We start from the raw sequence: 19,189 nt of genomic DNA, 5'->3' as shown, positions 1-19,189 counted from the left end.
ACAATTTAGAATTCCAGAATCTTGGGTCTCAAAGGGGCTTTAACACATTTATGGGTCAATGCCTATCTAATCCCCACAGTAGAGAAAGCCTTATTATAGAATTTTTCGAGGGTAGGAGTGGGCTCAGCTTCTCTTAAATACCTGGGAACAGATGGGTCATTTCATTCTCTTCTGGCTCACATGGTTCTCTGTGTCCTTATCTCATCTTCCTAACTAGGTTGGGAGCATGGACTGCCTTTTACAGCCCCACAGTACTCACACAAAGGAAGACAATCAATAAATTATTAACTGAAGGCCTGGCTGATTGTAAGAATTCAAGGTCACTTGAAATATCAGGGTCATTGCATTTCACAAGTCCAAAGAACATTAATAAAATTGTACTCTGTGGTTGTGCAAGTAGCAGCCTTCTAAAGTTTACAAGTTTAGATTAGGCTCTCTTTTCAGCTTAGAAAAACTTTCAAGAAATTCTTCCTTGGGGCAAAATACTTCCCTCCCTTATCCATTAGTAGAAAGAACTATCCAAATAAGTGTTCTCAAATTGTTTAGGAATATATGTTCACCTAGTCTCTAAAAGGCCACTGTATTTTTATTTTTTTATATAATTTCCCATTCTTGGAATCTTTCTCTGGTATGAGTGACACCTTGGAGCTCCTAGTTTGCAAACCATCCCAAAGCATGACCCAAATATACCAAAGCCATGCACCTGGGTCACCAAATGAGCAAAGGGACTCTTCATGGCTGCATGATTTTTATCTTTGTGAAGCTGAGAAAATGCAGGGGAGGAAGGAAGGAAAAAATAAGTTCTCTTAAGAAAACCTCTGTTCGCCTTTGTGTTTTCCAAACTAATGAGTGTTTGTTTTTTCTCATGTCTGCTCAGGAAACCAGGTGCTACCTCCCGGGACTTCTCTTGGAAGTGGGCTTACACCAGAGGCTGCAAAGGAGCTTGGCCTTCGCCCCGGGGTCCCGGTGGCAGCCTCGCTCATTGATGCCCATGCCGGAGGACTAGGTAATCTTTTATTCCATGCCACAAACAGCTGTGTTCAAGTGGAACATTCCGAAGAGCTAAGACACCCATTTTGTATATTTAAAGCAAAGGTCAAGGACTAGTGAGTCAAGGTGTAATAATGAAAAGCCTTTTCACAGATAGGCATTTGGATAGAATTATAGACCTACCTTTTCATCCAATATAAAACCTATTTATATATTCTTAACTTTTCCAACATAGTAATATAAAAAACTTAATCTGAGCAAGTGTCTGGATGGCTCTTCAGTTTACTGGAAATTTGAAAAGCACATGTTCACTTTTATCTAGTAGGTTTGATAACCATGCACTTACGTACTCTGTTTTCTAATAGTATTGCAAAACCTTGTAAGTCTAACAGGTTTGTTCTTATAATATTTGGTTTTTGTCATATATCCGTTTACTTGGTTCTAGTCTTGATTTCATCTCATATATAACTCTAAATTCTGTGATTCATGCATTCATTAATTCATTCTCAAATACACATTGAGCATTTCCCATGTCATGGTATGATACTAGGAAACTGAATTTAAAATAAAATCAAACCAGGGCTATGAATGTAAGACCCCGCGTTTGATTCCCAACACCAAAATAAGTAAATAAAACAAACAAATGTCAAATTTTAGTGGAAAGTACACATGAAGTCAAAAAGATTTATTGTAAAAATGTGGTGACTTTGTTCTTATCCACATTCCTTTTACAATTTTCTTTTCTTTCTTGGGTAATTTGACTCTCTCTCAGTGTCTCTCCCTTTACCCTTCCCTGTAGTTATTTCTATATTTCCTAGACTTTCATTCTAATAGCATCTTTTATGAACTGTGGTTCATAGTTCATGGCATGAGTTAAAGAGGACATGACTGTTGGAATTTCAGAATAGAATGGGATCTAATAGAATAGAACAGAGTAGAACACATAAGAGTACATCTCATAGAGTAAGGATAAGCACTGTTTTGTGGACCTGTTTCCTGTGAGTGTGTGTGTGTGTGTGTGTGTGTGTGTGTATTCTAGGCAATGAAGGAAATGAATTTCTTATTATGAATCATGATCAAAAACCTGACCAGGTTTGGTGGCATAACAGTTACTTGAGAGGCTGAGGTAAGGGGATCACTTGAGCCCAGGAGATTAGAACCAGCCTGGGCAACATTGTCCCATTGGGGATGACTTTTAGGGAACACACACACCACAGCAGCTCTCTACTTTTCCAAGTAGATGACACCTCCCCCCACCTCAATCTCTCTCTTTCTCCTTTTGGTGATCCTGGAGATCATGCATGCTAGGTAAGCACTCTACCACTAAGCTATACTCCTATTCTCACTCCTCTAATTTGAAATCCTTTCTCAGATGGTTTTTTCTCTGCATATACTTCCATGGAGTAGTCAGATATATTAAGAAATTCTCCAGATTGTGCTTCTTTCATTACTTCTATTTTTTTTAAAGAGAGAGTGAGAGAGGAAAGAGAGAGAGAGAGAGAGAGAGAGAATTTTTTTTAATATTTATTTTTTAGTTCTCGGCGGACACAACATCTTTGTTGGTATGTGGTGCTGAGGATCGAACCCGGGCCGCACGCATGCCAGGCGAGCGCGCTACCGCTTGAGCCACATCCCCAGCCCCTCATTACTTCTATTTTTTTGAAGAAATGATCACCTTGTGTTTTAGTTTCTGATTTATCTGCTTATCTTTTCCACTAGACTATGAATTCCTTGAGGACTCCTCAATGCTGAGCCTTATGTCTTGTTTTTAAAGGCGCTTGATAAGTTTACTAAATAAAGTCTCATTAAGACAAGAATAAGGTAAAATGGTCTTAAACTTACAGTAAAGGCTGATATGTTTCCTTGTGTGACAGATTGTTCTTCTGCATGGTCCACAGACTTGCAGAAACAGTATGGCACTCATCAATCTATGAACGTGTCTGTCCTGTTCATCTTTCTGTCCTCAGGCTCTGGCACAGTGCCTAAAAAATAGTAAACACGCAGAGTGTGTGTGACTGGTCGAGAGGTACATAATGGAGCCCTATTATAGGCAAGGGCGTTTGTCTCAAAGCACTTTGTAGTGTGAGCAGTGTGAGCTTTTGTTTGGAATGCATGATTTGGGTTTTTAAGCACAAGCACAGAGAGAACTGAAGGTCCAGCTGGACATGGAGTGCTCCTATCCCTAGTAATCCTGATGTTCTACATCACAGAAGACTCCAGGGAAGCTTTCTTCATTGTGATTTTGCAATTGTCCCTGGGGCGACAGTCTCAACCATCCACCCGAACCCAGGTGACAAGCACTTGGCTGCTTATCCATGTGCTGAAAGAAATAAGACTGCACTCAGGAGCAGCAGCCACTGTCGTTTCTTTGTTGGCGTCCCAGACCTCTGTAAGGGACGTGCCAAACACACCTTCTCACTTCTCCCTAGGACTTTCTGTGCTCTTCAGTAGGACAGACTTCCAGATGACCGTGGCTTTCTCCTAACAGAGATGCTCAATGATAGAATTTTTACCTGTAGACACTTTGGCTTAGACCTTTTGTTCCCTTTAAAATACAAATGCTCTTGAGTCAGTGAGTTTCCTCTGTTTTCCAAAAGTTAGTTTTTTAAGTGGAAAGATAGGATAAGACATTAGATTCTTTAAGGACTTGAGCTTTGTGCCAGCAATAGCTGGGAAGGGAGTTCTTGGTCACACAGGATTGGAAACCCCTACTTAACAATTTTGAACAAGTTTGATCCTTCTTATACTACTCCTCTCCCCTTCACCTTATGGCCAGTTCAGGATCAGAATATCTGGGAAAGACAGGAGCCATAGAACAAATGTTCCCTCTCATTTTCCACCTTGCCTCCACCCTCTCAAGATGTGAAGAATAAGAGAGGCCTAAACGTCCTAAAAAGATCACCCACTAGTCAAACCAAAGATTTACTAAAGATCATGCAACCTTATCAGCTATGTGTTTGGAAACCAGAGATTATCATCATGAACAAACCATAGAACTCCTATTCCTTTCAGAGAGAAAATTCTCTGGCCTGCTTAATAGTGTTCTCTTATGATAGTGAATCTTCTGAGACTTATTGTAACACTGTGATAAGGGCATTCCACACACAGTCTAAAGATCTGGATTAAATTCCTATTCTGCCTACACACAGTGTGCCTTTTAGCATATTCCTTTCTTCTTCTATAGTAAGAGCTAGCAATCTTTTCATAGGATTGGTATAAGAAATGGTAATGTAAATAGTTAAAGCAATTGGCCTACTAACTGGCACACAGTAAGCATGCAATAATGAGGTTTGATTTCCTCACTCCAGAACCACAATGCCTGACACACAGTAGAAGCTTCATAAACAATGTTGCCTGTTAGGAAGTTGTTTCCTGTTAGGAAGTGTCTTACCAGAACTGGATTCTTAAGGCAAGACATGTGGAGAAGGACCAGAGGTGCTGGACTCCCTCTGCCTTCCCTGAATTTGCCCTCAGTTTCTTCCTCTACCCATCTATCACAGAAAGCAGGATTCACTACTTTAAGATTCTTTCTTGGTCAAGATCAGAAACAGCCCCAGGAACTGCTTGGATGCACTCTGTGTCAAGAGATCCCCAAATGTCAGGAAGGAATTCAGCTTTGAAGTAGGAATTGGAGGCCAGCCATGCCTGTCACAAACAAGCTCTGACAACTGTGGTCACTTCCAGTGCTAGCCTAGTATGACCTACCTTGGACTCTATGCCCAAGGAGAACCTGGGATGGGAGGATACAGATCATAGGAGCAAGCACAACTTCACTCATGCTTTTTTCCAGCTCTGGAAACAAGGAGGAAGGACTTTGCCGGAATAGAAATCAAAGATAGAAGAACATTTTGTTCTTAAGGTGCTGGTTAGCAAGTTCTTCAGCAGACAGCCAGAAGATAGGAGTAGCTTTGTTTGCACTTTGTGGGGGTGGTTCTGGCCAGGGCTCCTGCTGGTGGTATTTTTCTAGCTTATAAAAATAGCATTAACTTTGTTCCAGGTCTTTTCTTGGCTTTAGCACCCCACCTATCCTGAGAGGCAATAACAACCTGTTTTCTCTCTTAGGCCCCTCTCTTATTTGTTATTTTTTATTGACCAAACTCCTGATTATCCATCAGATCTTGAAGATGCTACCTGTTTCTCTGGGAAGTCTTCCTTGACTCTGGAAGCTGGCTAAAGCACACTTTCTTCTTTGTTCTTACTTTGTCTTGTGCTTACATGTTTATGTGCAATGTTGTTTCATCTAATTCCTAACCCCTTTAACACATGACCATTTTATCCTCATAAACCACAACTGTACAGTGGTTTGCACATAGAGGGTCCTAAATACCTGCATATTTAGTAAATGAATGAATGGCATTTCCTCCATAGGGGGTGGATATTTCAGCTGAGAGATATAGTAACCTCTCCTTATAGAGGCAACTGTCCTTATATAGAAGTTACATCTGACTCTGTTCTCTAGGAGCAAGAGGGTCTGGTTTGTATACTCCCTAAGCAACTCCTAGGTGCCTGGAAATCTCCATTCTTTGTGTTCCCACCACATTAGCAGGTTTTGGCCAAGAGCAAACTTTGTGGCTAGGTTTAGCACCACTCTTTGATGAACAATACAGGATTCTTTGCCAGATGTTGGATTGGCTTAAATTGCTCATCTGGACCAGATGTTGGATTGGCTTAAAAACTGCTCATCTGAGTTGCAGAGTCGAACCAAAATAAGGATTTTGAATTTCTTTTCTTCTTTTTTTTTCTTTAATGCCAGATGAATTTATTCAACTTGTCTTGGAAAAGAGTTTCTGATCAGTGCTTCCCAGAGCAAAGCATAGTGTGTTCAAATAAGCAATAAAATACACCAATTTCTTATCTTACCATTACCAGTGTTTTAGAAGAATGGGTAGACAGACAGCAAATTTACTTAGCTTGATGATTTGGGGGAGTATTTATAAGATATATACATATGTGTATATATATATGTGTGTGTGTGTGTGTGTGTGTGTGTGTGTGAATATATATTAATAAATTACATAATTTATTAATTTATTTTTTAATTTACACATATATATTAATACATACACACACACACACACACACACACACACACACACACATATATATATATATATATATATATATTTGTCATGTTTGACTAAGAAACATACTTACTAGGAATAAAATCCTACATATCTAAACATTAGGATTACTAACATGTCTGTGTTCAACATAGAACAGTTCCTCGTATTAACACTGAAGTGCAGTTAGGACTGGTATGCCCTCATAGTGATGAGGGAACACTTGAGTTTCAGAGATCTCTGGGCAAATCAGCTGTAGATCCAAGATAAGATAAGATAAGATTTTTATTTCTTATCTTACACTTTGTTCTCAACTTATTTTTTAAAAAATTTCCTGGAAGTACAGAGTTGAACCCAAGGTCTCATGCATACCAGACAAGCAGTCTATCATTGAACTACATCCCAGCTCTTTTTCAACATTTATTTTGAGGCAGAATCTCACTAACTTACCCAGGCTGGTCTCAAACTTATGATCCTCTCGCCTCAGCCTCCCAAGTAGCTGGAATTATAGGCTCATGCCACCAAGCCTAGTTTCAAAGCAACTTTTTACATATTGTTATTTTGTTCCACTTGTCAAATGAGACCATTAAGGCCCCTGAGACTGTCTAACCTGCCCACAGTCAGTAAGTGGCAATGCATGATTCAACCCACACCATCTGATTCCAGAGTTCATGTTTTTTACTCTTGTGTTATATGGAATGGCATATCTACTAATATGTGATGCAATCTACTGTTAAGTAGACTTAAGATACCATCTGAGCAAGTAAAAATCTTGAAAAAAGAAAGTCTCTAATAAGTACGTATTGATAAGCAAATTTACTAGTCAATGGGGAACTAAGGTAAATATGAGAGAGAAGTATACTCCTGGAGATTATAGTCTAGTGGAGAAAACAGACAAGCACATAAAGTAAATTTCAGTTATTCGTGCCAATGTAGAAGGCTTTGGCAAGCCACAAAGAGGGCTCAAACTTGAGACTTGAAGAATTATGAAAGGTTTCCTAGAGGAAGTAATGTCTGGTAATATAACTACAACAATTCCTGTCCTGTTATTGCTTCTTGGTAAAGTAAAATTTATTTATTATCACTTTTAAATTTTAATTAGGCTTTATTTCTAATAATAGCAGAATCATTAATAAGAACAATTAGACCCACTGTTCTTCTTGATGCTACTGCTACTCTGACCATTTCTTATCTGCCTCCTCTGTGCCAAGGACAAGCTTCACATACTTTATCTCCCACTCCTTGCAATAATCCTATCTATAAGATTGAGGATGCTTCTCTTTGAATTGAAGGCAGAAAGAGTAACAGTCCCACAGTCACACAAGTACAGTCATATTGCAAGATTTGAACTTGAGTTTGACTCCAAAGTTATGTTCTTTTGCTCTAGATCTGTAATTCTCAACCAGGAATGACTGTACCACCCGAGGAACATATGCCGAAGTCTGAAGACACTGTTTATCATATCTGGGAAAGAGCAAACAGTACTGGCTTGTGGTGGGCAAAGGCCAGGGATGCTGATGACCATTTTAGCCTGCTCAAGCTACCCCTCTACAGAAAAAAACTATCCAGCTACAAATGCAACAGCACTGCAGTTGAGAAACCCTATTCTACTCTGAAATACATTCAGGATATTATATTCCTTTATTCATTCAGTCTGTTTCTATAGACGCTAAAAAGCAGAACTCAAAATAAGGGTTTTGCTACTATCTTAATACTTTTTATGTTTTGTGACATTAACTCTTCAATGAAATTAGTTGTGAGATAAGAAAATTCAAGTGAATACTGAGGAGTAGGGAGTACAAAATTATTTCAGTGCCATCCATCTAACTAAAGTCAAACCTCGCTGGACCAGTTGGCCTTCTTTTCATTCTGACACTCTCCTTTGCTCACAGGCTTCAGAGTTTGGGAACCTCCTCTCCCCAACCCAACTAGGCAATCGTACTTATCCATCAACACTCAAGTCTGTTACTCCCACTGTTGAAATGTCTCCAAACTTAATCTCACTCTTACGGAAACATCAATCCCTCCCTATTCTGTTTATGCAATTACTTTATACTTATTTTAGTTTTCCCCCAAATCATATTCCCCTTTGTATGCCTACCATTTGGCATAGAACACACATAGTCAGCCCACATGTACATCAGTGAATTCATTGATAATTAAAGTAACAAATATGAGGATTTTGAAATTGTAGAAACAGCAATTGCTAATTCTGGGTGAGGGAGACTTTGAAAAATATAGATGAACAGGCCAGATCTTGCTGAAGGTTCTGAGTCTTAATGTCTGGGGTCAGGCTCGGGAATCTGATTCTAAGTGCAGAAAATATCACCTGGTATCCAGAGGAGACAGCTATGGAGACAAGTGGGCACTGAGGACCTGGGGGTCAGAAGCAGTGGTGATGTGCAACTGTCCAGGAGGCAAATCAGACCAAAGCAGAGCTGTGCTGTGAAGGAGCCAGGTCCAGGCTCTGGCCAAGAGCTGGGGGTAGGAGCGAGCTTACCCAAAAGAGAGTGAAGGTGAGTCCAAAGAGGCAGACTGTGTGCAAGAAATGGAGGGGATTAGGAGCACAGATAAAGTTGTGCCGGGAATCTAGAAGGAGAAAAGCCGTGCCAGTCCCGAGCAGATAGAGCAAGGACATCGTGAGGAGTTCCTGGATTCGAGTCAGAAGGGGGAGGAAGAATTTGTTAATGCGATTTCAAGTTTATTGTTTTAAGTTGAGGTTTGGTTTCATGGAAACCAGCACTGCCTGAGACCTCTGCAGCTGTGTGAGAGTGGCACGGCTCGTGTAGTGCAGGGGCAAAGAGGAGATGCGGGGGGAGGATAACTGTGTGTTTCATGTTCCCAGGCTCCCAGGCTTCTTTGGAGTGGTGTGCTTCTCTGGAAAGGGAGCACAGGTCTGAGCTGGACACCAGTCTTTTACCCTGTGGACAGAGAGCTGGGAGGGATCCAGGACCTCAAGGTTACAGCTGGCTCTCCATCTCACCCCTCTTTAAATCTTGTGTCGCACAATTCAGTGTGCACAGCTGTGACCTTGCCATGAAATCATAACATTTTTTTTTTGTTTGATACATACACTCTGTTTGGATAATGAGTTTTAGAACTAAACAGTTGCTCGCAGATTTTCTCTACCAAATTCTTTAGTTTGTAGATGAGAAAACCAAGGCCCAGAGACACAGTGAATCATCAAAGGTTATACCAGCAAATTACTGTCAGTTGAAAACCTACACATCCTAATTCATTAGCCAGGGCCCTTCCCCCATTATGTAACACCATCTCCAAATTAGGAAAAGAATGATTCCTGCTGTGTTATTCTATTCCATACCTAGGATCCCATTTAATGACTACAGTCAGTATCATGGGTGGCTATTAAATAGGTAAATTAGTTTTTCTAAGCCACACATGAATAAGTCTCTTTGTTTTGTTGTCACAATCTACACTTAGCTCCAAAGAGTCTCTCCCTCAAGGCTGGCAATAATAAAAACACCTGGTATTCAAGTTTGCTCCAAAGAACTCAAAGCTGTTATTTTTATTTCAGCTGCCATTTATTGAACATGTATTCTGTGCCAAGTGTGTGGCTAGGTACTTTAATAGTCACTATTGTCAGCTTATAACATGCTGTGAGCTACCATTATTTTCAACATTTAACATTCAAGGAAATCAAGGTTTCATAACTTGCTCAAGGTAACATGTTAATAAATGATAGAAGTTCTGGGTCCAAGTCTCTCTAACTCTGAGGCCCATCAGGTTTTCCCTAGTCACCCTGGCTATTGTATTTATGTGTACAGATATATCTGTGCCTTTCCTTAGGTTAGCCTGCACTAAAGTGTATCTGTGTCTGTAATTGTGTCTGTTCAGCATTCTTCTGGGTAGGTATTTTCTAGATCCATTTCGTGGTTGAGAAAGATGAGGCCCAGAATAAGGAAGTGACTTTAATAAAGGATACTCAAAGAAGCACAAAAGTCTAGTTTCTACCAGTATGGGGAATAAAGCCAGGCTTGTTAAGGCAGGCTGGGAGTGGTTATTTTTATGTTATTTTATGTAGCTGTTACTTTTTGTTCTCTGTGTTACAGAGATCAGTAATATTTATATTGAGATCAATTTTGTGACTCTCATTTAATTAACTCATTTCCTTTGTGCAGTGACTTGCCATTTTTAAACCATCACCCCCAGGAACAAGGAAGGCAGTTTTGCTTTCCTTTAATGGTCGAGAAACTGACACTTCAGGAAGTGAGGGCATTTGCCCAAGGATATAGACCCAGAAAGGTTGGATCCAAACTCAAACCCACCTGACCCTGCCATGCTTCACTTCTGCTCATTGCCCCCTCCACATCCCACAGTGAACAATACTGTCAGTGCATGCAGCAGAGTGTCTTGACCCTGCCAGTTCCTTTGCCCAGAGCCCTGATTTTGAGCTCATCTCTGACCATCTCATCAGCCCCAGAACTTTATTGTTACTGAGGGAATTTTTACCCAGCAGGTTCCACTTATTCTCCCATGTGGCTGAGAATATGAGTTACCATTTTCCTTTGCTGAGCTTGGGAACCAAAGCAAAAACACACAATCACCCAGCCCCTGGTTCTGACATTGCCAACCACCTGTTAGGAGGACCTCCCACTCCAAGTTCAAAAGGTAGATGGCTGCTTGAAGAGTGTTTGTTTGGGGGCCCAGAGTCTAAGATTGCACTTGCGTCACAGGCTGCAAGAGTAGGACCAAGGACATTGTTTTTCATGGCACAGAAACTCTGCACGTGGTGCTTCCCACCCATACACTATCCCTGAGTCCTACTGTTGACTTTGGGCCGCTCATTTCAGCAGCTGATGGTGAGAAACTGCACATCTCCAGTTACTGTCCCACAGCAGCAACCTCACATCTGAGCTGCTGACAGCTTCCCTATCATCTCTCTGTAGGCCTGATTCATTTTCTTGTTTTCAATTTTCTCTTAATTATTCATTCATATAAGTCATTATAAAGAGCAAAGAGAAAGAATTTTTTAATTTCTCCACACTAAGCATCTTGAGGACTGCCTGAGTGCCTTCTGTAGCCAGTGTAGACATCTGTAGAAGATGAGAATGAAATGTTGGAATATGGGAAGCCAGTTGTATCATTCAACGGTACCCCCTCCTGCCTTTCCATAATGCTAATCCTCATGTATGCTCTGTATATGACCCTGATGTAAGAGTATGGCTCTCTGAAGACAATGATAATTTAAAATCTTGAGGTCACATAGCACACTTGCTGAGGATACATAACTGATTCAAATTCTGGTTCTGCAGCCTGTTTTCTGCTCCTTGGGAACTCACCTGACATTCCATGTCTCACTTACCCCACCTGTGAAATAGGAATAAAAATAACACCTACTTCGTGGAGCTATTTGAAGAACAAGTGAACGACAAGTATTATAAAGCACTTAAAACAGTGCCTGGCAAAGCTATTCTGTATGTTCAGTTGTGATTTAGGTAATCTCAATAGACATACGCTGTGAAAGATGCTACTGGACAAAAGAAACTCAGATTTATTCCTCTATGTGATGCCCTCTTCCTATGTGACAGGCATTGTTTTAGGTGTATTAGATACAGTGATAAACAAAGACAGCTTTCTACTCATAGAGCTTCTAGCCTTCTGGGGGGAGTTCATAAACTCTTATATAAGCATATATATGTACATTTATTGTATTGGTGTATGTATGTGTTTGTGCATACATGCCATTCACATATCCATGTGTTTATATGCAATATACACTTATGTTTATGTGTGCATGCATGTGGTCTTCATTCCATGTGCATTGCATGTGTATGTACTTGTACTTGTGCTTGTGTATAACATGTGTGCATGTGTATATGAATATATATGTGTATATAGTATATACATGCACCTATGTGTATGTGTGTTTGTATTTAAGGGTGTATTTATGTGTCTGATGTATATATGCATATATTTGATGTCTGTTATATATTCTGTATATGTGTACATACATATGTATCTATGAATATGTGTATGAACATCTCTGTTCACATAAAAACACACCTATGTGTGTGTGTGTGTGTGTGTGTTTGTGTGTGTATACAGTCATGCACCATATGATGATGTTTCAGATCATGATGGACTACATATATGACAGTGGTTGCCTACTGACACTGTAGCTATCTTAGCTTATGTAAGTGTAGCTTTGATTTTTACTAAACAATGATGAAATTGTTTAGTAATGGCATTTCTTCAAACATGTGCCCACTGTTATGTGACACATGACTGTATATACGGTATGTATGTAATATGCATGCATATGTTTGCACCAGGTACCACCAAGTGTCACAAAGAATGGATCTGTATAAAGTGACAGAAAGTTCCAGGAGGTGCTTGGTACAGAGAGGTCAGGAAATTTCAGTCCAGAGGTGACTTTTGAGGAGGCATTTCATTATATAAGAAGCAAGGTGAAATTAATGTAGTTAGCAAATATGCATTGGGCTGAGACTTTACTCAGATATGTGCTGGGCACTGGCACACCAGTATGAAGAGGGCTTGGTCCCTTCTTCAGGTTTTCAGCAGCTGGTGGAGAAAAGAGTTTTGTCCTCAGAACAATCAGTACATCTGACACACTGCTCCTTTAAAAGGTGAGGAACGAGTTGCAGGAGCATACTGATGGATCAGTCAGCTCTGCATGGACAAGTTAGGAAAGTGTTGCTTAGGAAGTTAAAACTGGGATCAGCATTTTAGAAGGCAGGAACAGCATGTGCAAAGCCCAGGAATGTAAGAAGTCCTGACTTAGTCAAGGAGCATTTCCATGTGGCAAACCATTATTTGTGTATGTGAGGGAAACAGTGAGAGTGAACCAGGAAGATAGGACCTGCAGAGCTCTGTGTGGGCTCTGAAGCATTTCCTGGGTTCAGATTCCTACATTGTACTTAGCCACTCTGTGCCTCAGATTTCTCTTCTATCATCAAGAGTGAGAAGAATGCTCCCAGGGTTATTATAAATATGCCTTCTCCTGATGCTTCATGAGAAGTCCATGTGTCAGCTACTCCAGGTTGGAAACTGGAATGTAGAGGGTTTTGAATTAGCAAGGTAAGAAGTTTAGATGCTGAAATTAATTTGACTCAAACCTACCTATTCGGGTAGCTTCCTTAGCAATGATTCTGATGCGAAAAGTGTATGGAATGTTCTACATTGAGCAGGTGTCTTTGGGAGTATATCTGTGATTTTTAATACTAATCAGTGATACTCAAAGGAATGGTTAAGGCAGTAAAATGTAAATACCTTCTCATTTTGAGCATAGAGCAAAGCTCACTTAAGTGGAATAAGTATTTATTTTGCCAGGCTCTGAGGAGGACTTAGGAGTGACCTACTCTCTACAGCGCTCCTCAGTTCACCCTCACAGCCAGACCTACCTATCTGTAAAGTACTGCCTGGCCAGAACACCCTGTCCCTCACCCTGAACTCCCTTCTCTCACCATTCCTGTTTCTCATCTGCCATGTCTGAGGGTGGACAGTGTTGAGCCCCATGGTTCATCCCCACTCCCGTCTCTGCCTCTATCTTCCATGAGGGGAATTTTGTCTTTATTCCTCCTCTTCACCCTATTATCTCTTCTCCATTCTTCAAAACCCAACAGAAAATGTACAGACTTCCTTTCCCATATGACTTCCCATTTTAGTTAGAAATAACTATTTACTAGAGACTGAGAATGGAAAATATATGAAGGGACAACATGAGAAAATATGGCATTCATGTTCATTTATTGTAAATTGAATTCCCATTATGGATAACCAAACCAAAAAAGTATTTTAAAGTTTTTTTTTTAAAATCTTATTTCTAAAGTTATTTGTTTAGCACTTTCCAAATTGAATATGCAGAGCCACCCAAGGAACTAGTTAAAATGCAGATTACTGGTTCCTCAAGTCATCAGTGACTTATCAGTAGTTTTAACTGGTTCCTGAATATGTACATTCTATCAGCCTCCATGTGATCCTGATGGATTCACCAATGATACCTTAAAAGATAGCAAAAGGTTGTCCTAAACTCCAGTTGGTTGCAATCAAAAATTCCTTGTGGACTAGGGATAGAGCTCAGTGTTAGAGCACATGCTTAAACACGTGTGAGGCCTTGGGTTCAGTCCTTAGCACACACACATATGTACACGCACACACAGTTTTCTATATACAATACAGAAAGAGACAAATTGAATCCAGACTAATGAAAAGACTGCATTTTAAAACTTTTGTTTCCAAGGCAGACAGTTAAAGAGATCTTGCAATCTGTCACACTTACCATGAGCTGTGTACTACCTGTGTATATACCTGATGCTACTTGATGTGGACAACAAGGCTTATGGCTATGTGCACTCTCACCCCCCCACCCCCCACTTAAAGATAAGAAAGAGACTTACTCAGGCTCCACTAATGTGGTGGCATAGAAAGAATCTTGGTCTGTCTGACCCCAGTGCTATTCTTCTTACCATTATATAGCTTCACCCAAGCCAATGTTTTAACTAAGCTAGCTGTAGATGATTTAAAAAACAAAATTCAAAAGACAGAATACATGTAAATTTTGGTTCAAAAGCTCAGGTACAGGGAAAGCTAATGTACTTATATTCTGCTTAAAAAGTGTGTTAGGCTCTTGTTACATATTATTACAGGCTCCTGGGCTGAATTTAGTCTAGAGAGTTAAAAGTGTACCAGCCTGTGACTCACCCTCTGTAAAACCCTGCAGGGGGCATCTCCTACCAGTATCACTAACATGAGTGAAAACCGTCCTCACTTTCTGCATCCAGGCTTCTCACAGCTGAAAGTTGTAAAGAAAAGCCCACACAATTGAATTCAGTGTAATACATTAAATATGCCCTAATAATGTGGCTCTTAAAAGGAGTTCATGCATCATTTACTGTGATGTAACATTATTACCAAGCCTAGTGCATCTGGCCTAATAACCCTGTCCTGTTGTGCATATCTCCATCATTTAATGTAACACATAGACAGTAACATTTAAACACCTCAACACATGGTTACATTACTGACTCCTCCACCTAGACTGAGCTTCTTGTGAACAATGAAATCTGGTCATATTTCTTTCTGTAATGTCAGATACCAGAGCTTAATTCAGTCAATTAATGAATATATTCATGAATGAACAAGATTGCTTAATAGTATGCTAAGTGCTAGACTAGTTATGATGGCAAATGCAATACAAAGAAAGAGAGATATGGAGTAAGCTCTACGGGAATTTGTAAATGGGAGGAGTCATTTTCAGTTGAAATAGAAAGGCAAAGAAAGATCAAAGACACTAGTATTCATTGAAGGACCTCAGTGTGACAGAAATGTGCTGGAAAGGTCACTCATAAAATCTTCATATCCACTCCACCAGTTTACGTAAGGTCACACCACTAGTAATGAAGAACCCCAGAGGTCAGCTTCCATGGCCCTTCAGAAAGTGGAAAGGAGCAGCCTTTGAACTGAAGCTAGATAATAGGTGTGCTCTCCAAAAGAAGCAATGGAATGCACAGTCTTCTGGCTGGAAAAGATAGCATCTTTGAAGACACTGAAAAAGATTGGGCAATGTAAGCACCTCAACTCAGCTGAAACACATAGTATCTATAAGGGATTCCTGCAAGATGAGACTATCAAGATAAGTGGAGTCAGGTTAGGAGTCCTTGAGTACCCTGTTAAAAGTTTGTGCTTCCTTTTCCCCACCCCCTCCCCCCAGGAACTGGAGGTGAAGGTTGTCTTAAGGGACTTATCTGAAGCAAGGCTTTATGTTCTTTGAGGAGGCACAATAGTTTGTGGTGAGGACAAACTATTAGACTGACCCTTCATTAGTGGCACTGGACCTTAAAAGGAAGAGATGCAGGCATCAGAGAGCTTCTCAGTAAGGAACTTGAGGGACCAAGAACAGAAAAGAAGCTGAGTTGGACTCAGCATTTCCAGCCTTTTGCACTCTTGTGTCAAGTCTGCAGCTCAGAGGCTGAGAAGCAAAACATCAATTTAGGCAGGCTAAAGCTGGAAGATAAAAATTTGAGGGTAGTGATCACAAGAGAAGAAAAATACTGATAAATGCTGTGGGATTTTAGCTGGAACCCAGGAGTAAAGGTGAACTAGAAATGGGCAAATTTTACAAAAGCCAAAGCCCAGCTTTGAATCACCACTGGACAAATTCAATTAATCTATTCCTCCTCCAGTTAACTGCAATAAGCAAAATCATATCCTTCCTAAAGGAAAATAACATAATCAGTGGCTCAAGTTATATCTGAGAGTTTTCATATACAATATCTGCATCCAATAAAAAGTAATTTAAACATACAAAATGTAGGAATTTTCATAAATCAAAAGGAAAAAGCAACATCAATCCAGATGTTGGCCATATTAGATAAGGACTCTAAAATATCTGTGATTAATATGTTCAAGAAATTATAGAATAGTCTGGAGAATTAAGAGAGCTGCAAAGTATACTAAAGAAGTAGGAATTCTAGAGCTAAAAATGCAGTAATTGTGATTCAGAACTGAACAGATGGGATAAAGTCAACAACAGACAGTACCCCTGAAAGAAAGAATGAAGGGACATGGGTCAGAAGACGGTTACCCTCACCTCAACATAAACATTTAGAAAGATGGAAAATACAAGAAATCCCAAAAGAATAAAGATACACAGCAGTTCCTATCAAGTAGATGTATAATTGGAATCCCAGAATCTTTGTTAAAACAGAAGCTATTTTGAAGAGATAATGGTCAAGAGGTGTTCAGAACCTCTAAAAGACCTCAAATGAGTTTATTTTAGCTTCTGAAAAATTAATAATTTCATATTAAAAGGATAAAAGAGAAAATTACATGATTAGATTAGTAGTTGTTTTTTAAATGAACTTTGGTAAAATTTAACACATTTGTGATTTTAAAAAAAATGTGCATCCTGGCAAATTAGGAATGGAAAGTCTCTTTCTTATTCTGATTAAGGATATTTGCAAACAAAAAACCTAATGCCAATACCACAGTTAATGTGAAACTCTGCAGGTGCTCCCTCTTATCACTTCTTTTTCACATCGTATTGTAAGACCTTGCCAATGCAAAAGTGAAGAAAACTGAATTAAAAGTATAAAATTAGACAAAACTGATGCCACATATTACAGAATTATTCACATAAAAGTTTAAAAATATATACGTAAGATATTCAAGCTAGTAGCTTGGCAAGATTGTTACTTCAAAAAGCCAATACAAAACTCAATTTAAGCAGAAATAACCATTTAGAAAATAATTTTTAAATAGCCTGATTTATAATAATATCAGAATATCAAATACCTAGGAATAAAAGTGTTCTCTCTGCAGAAAGTTATAAAACATTTTTGAGAAACTTAAAGATGTCACAGATAAATGAAGAGATATGATGTTCATGGATGGGAAGGCTCAGTATTATAAATGCAATAGTTCTCACCAAGTTGTTGTATTGATTCAGTACATTCCAATTCAGAATTCAATTAGATTTGGGTGTGAGGGGCTGAAAATTGGTAGTCATTTGCAAGCTTATTTGGAAAAAGCTAATAATAAGATCACCTTGAAGAAGAACCAAGTTGGAAGGGCTTAATATGACTAGATATTAAAACTTATTATAAAAGTAATTAATACTGATATTGAGTTGGGGACAGACATAAACTAGAGGAAACAATAAGGAGCCCAAACCAAATACACATGTATGGACAATTAATTTGGGACAATAGCAGCACTGTAGAATTGTGATGATTTTTTTTCAGTGAAGTAGGGGCTATTTGGATATTAGTAAGTCAAAATTGAATTTTTGCTCCTGTCTTATACTGTTCATAAAAATGACCTTCAGATGGAATATAGATCTAAATATGAAAAATAGAAGCTCAGAATAGGCAAATGTTTCTTATTAAATAGGATGCCAATATGAGGACAACCTTGAAGGAAAAGATTAGTGAATTGGATTGTGGTAAAATGAGGAACTTTCACTGGGTGAGGTGGAGCACAACTGAAATCCTAGCAGCTTGGGAGGCTGAGGCAGGAGGATTGCGAGTTCAAAGCCAGCCTGAGCAACTTAGAGAGTACCTAAGCAACTTAGCAAGACCCTGTCTCAAAAAATAAAAAGGGCAGGGAATGTGGCTCAGTGGTTATGCACCACTGGGTTCAATACCTAATACCAAAAATAAAAAATTTTTAAAAATGAGGATCTTTCTTTCACCCCCCCCCAAAAAAAAAAAGCCATTATAAGAGTGAAAAATGCAAGCCATGCAGTAGGAGAAAGTATTTTTCAATACACAGAACAAAGAATTTAAATCTAGAGTATCTAGAATGCATGAAAAATTTCTACAGGTTAATAAAAAAGTCATACTAATAGAGAATGGTATAAGTACTTAAATGGCTTTGGAAAAAAGAGGACATGCAAGTGGACAATAAAATATTAAAACATTTTTAGCCTCACTAGTCATTAGGAAAGTCTAATAAGCATAAGATAATATACTACACAGCCCCCAAGTTAGTTAAAATTTTAAAAGATGGGTAACACCAAGTGTTGGTGGGCATCAAAACACCCAAAAGCTCAAGCATCACATGGAAATATGATTGGTACCATACTTTGGGATGGAGATTGGCAATATCTCAATACTCCACGAATCAGCAGTACTATTCTTCAGGCATGTGTTCAATAGAAGTGTGTACCTGTGCACATGAGAAAAAGAAATACTTGTATAAGAATATACATACAACATCTTTGGTTGTAATAGACAAAACTGAGGGAAAACCCAAATTCTCATCAGCATAGTAGAATGAATACATATTAGGATCATATAGTAATAAAAATGTACCAAATATTGCTACCATGCAGCAACCTGATTGAACCTCACATATATGATGATAGAAGCTGGCACAAAGAAAACATACAAAATGGTTTAACAATTAGGCAAAACTTGTGGGCTAGATAGAAATCTGGATTGAGGAGGTCTTTGGTGGGACATGGTATATGGACAAGGACAGGAAGTGGTTTATTTCTTGATCTGGATCGATATGTTTACTTGGAAAGAATTCATCAAACTGTATATGTAAAATTTGTAGCCTTTTAATGCAGGTTATACTTCATTAATAAAGTTTATTAAACATCAAAGGGAATAAAAGTTATTCATGTCAGCATCGTGCAGCCCTGTGCTAGGTGC

The 19,189-nt window shown here is 39.1% G+C and overlaps 1 protein-coding gene across 7 annotated transcripts in view; it reads left to right on the top strand.

The window, feature by feature from the left end:
- FGGY (FGGY carbohydrate kinase domain containing) overlaps positions 1–19,189 on the top strand; it is a 413,229-nt gene that overhangs the window by 208,957 nt on the left and 185,083 nt on the right. For all 7 annotated transcript variants that reach the window (XM_081308911.1, XM_081308913.1, XM_081308910.1 and 4 more), the window contains one exon: positions 878–1,006. In XM_081308911.1, the coding sequence (XP_081165037.1) occupies positions 878–1,006 (129 nt within the window). The remainder of the gene's footprint in view (positions 1–877; positions 1,007–19,189) is intronic.

This window comes from Spermophilus citellus (assembly GCF_964194105.1).
Source record: "Spermophilus citellus genome assembly, chromosome: 9".
Classification (NCBI taxonomy): domain Eukaryota; kingdom Metazoa; phylum Chordata; class Mammalia; order Rodentia; family Sciuridae; genus Spermophilus; species Spermophilus citellus.
Note: the sequence above shows the minus strand (reverse complement) of the source record. Positions and strands in the feature narration are given on the sequence as shown.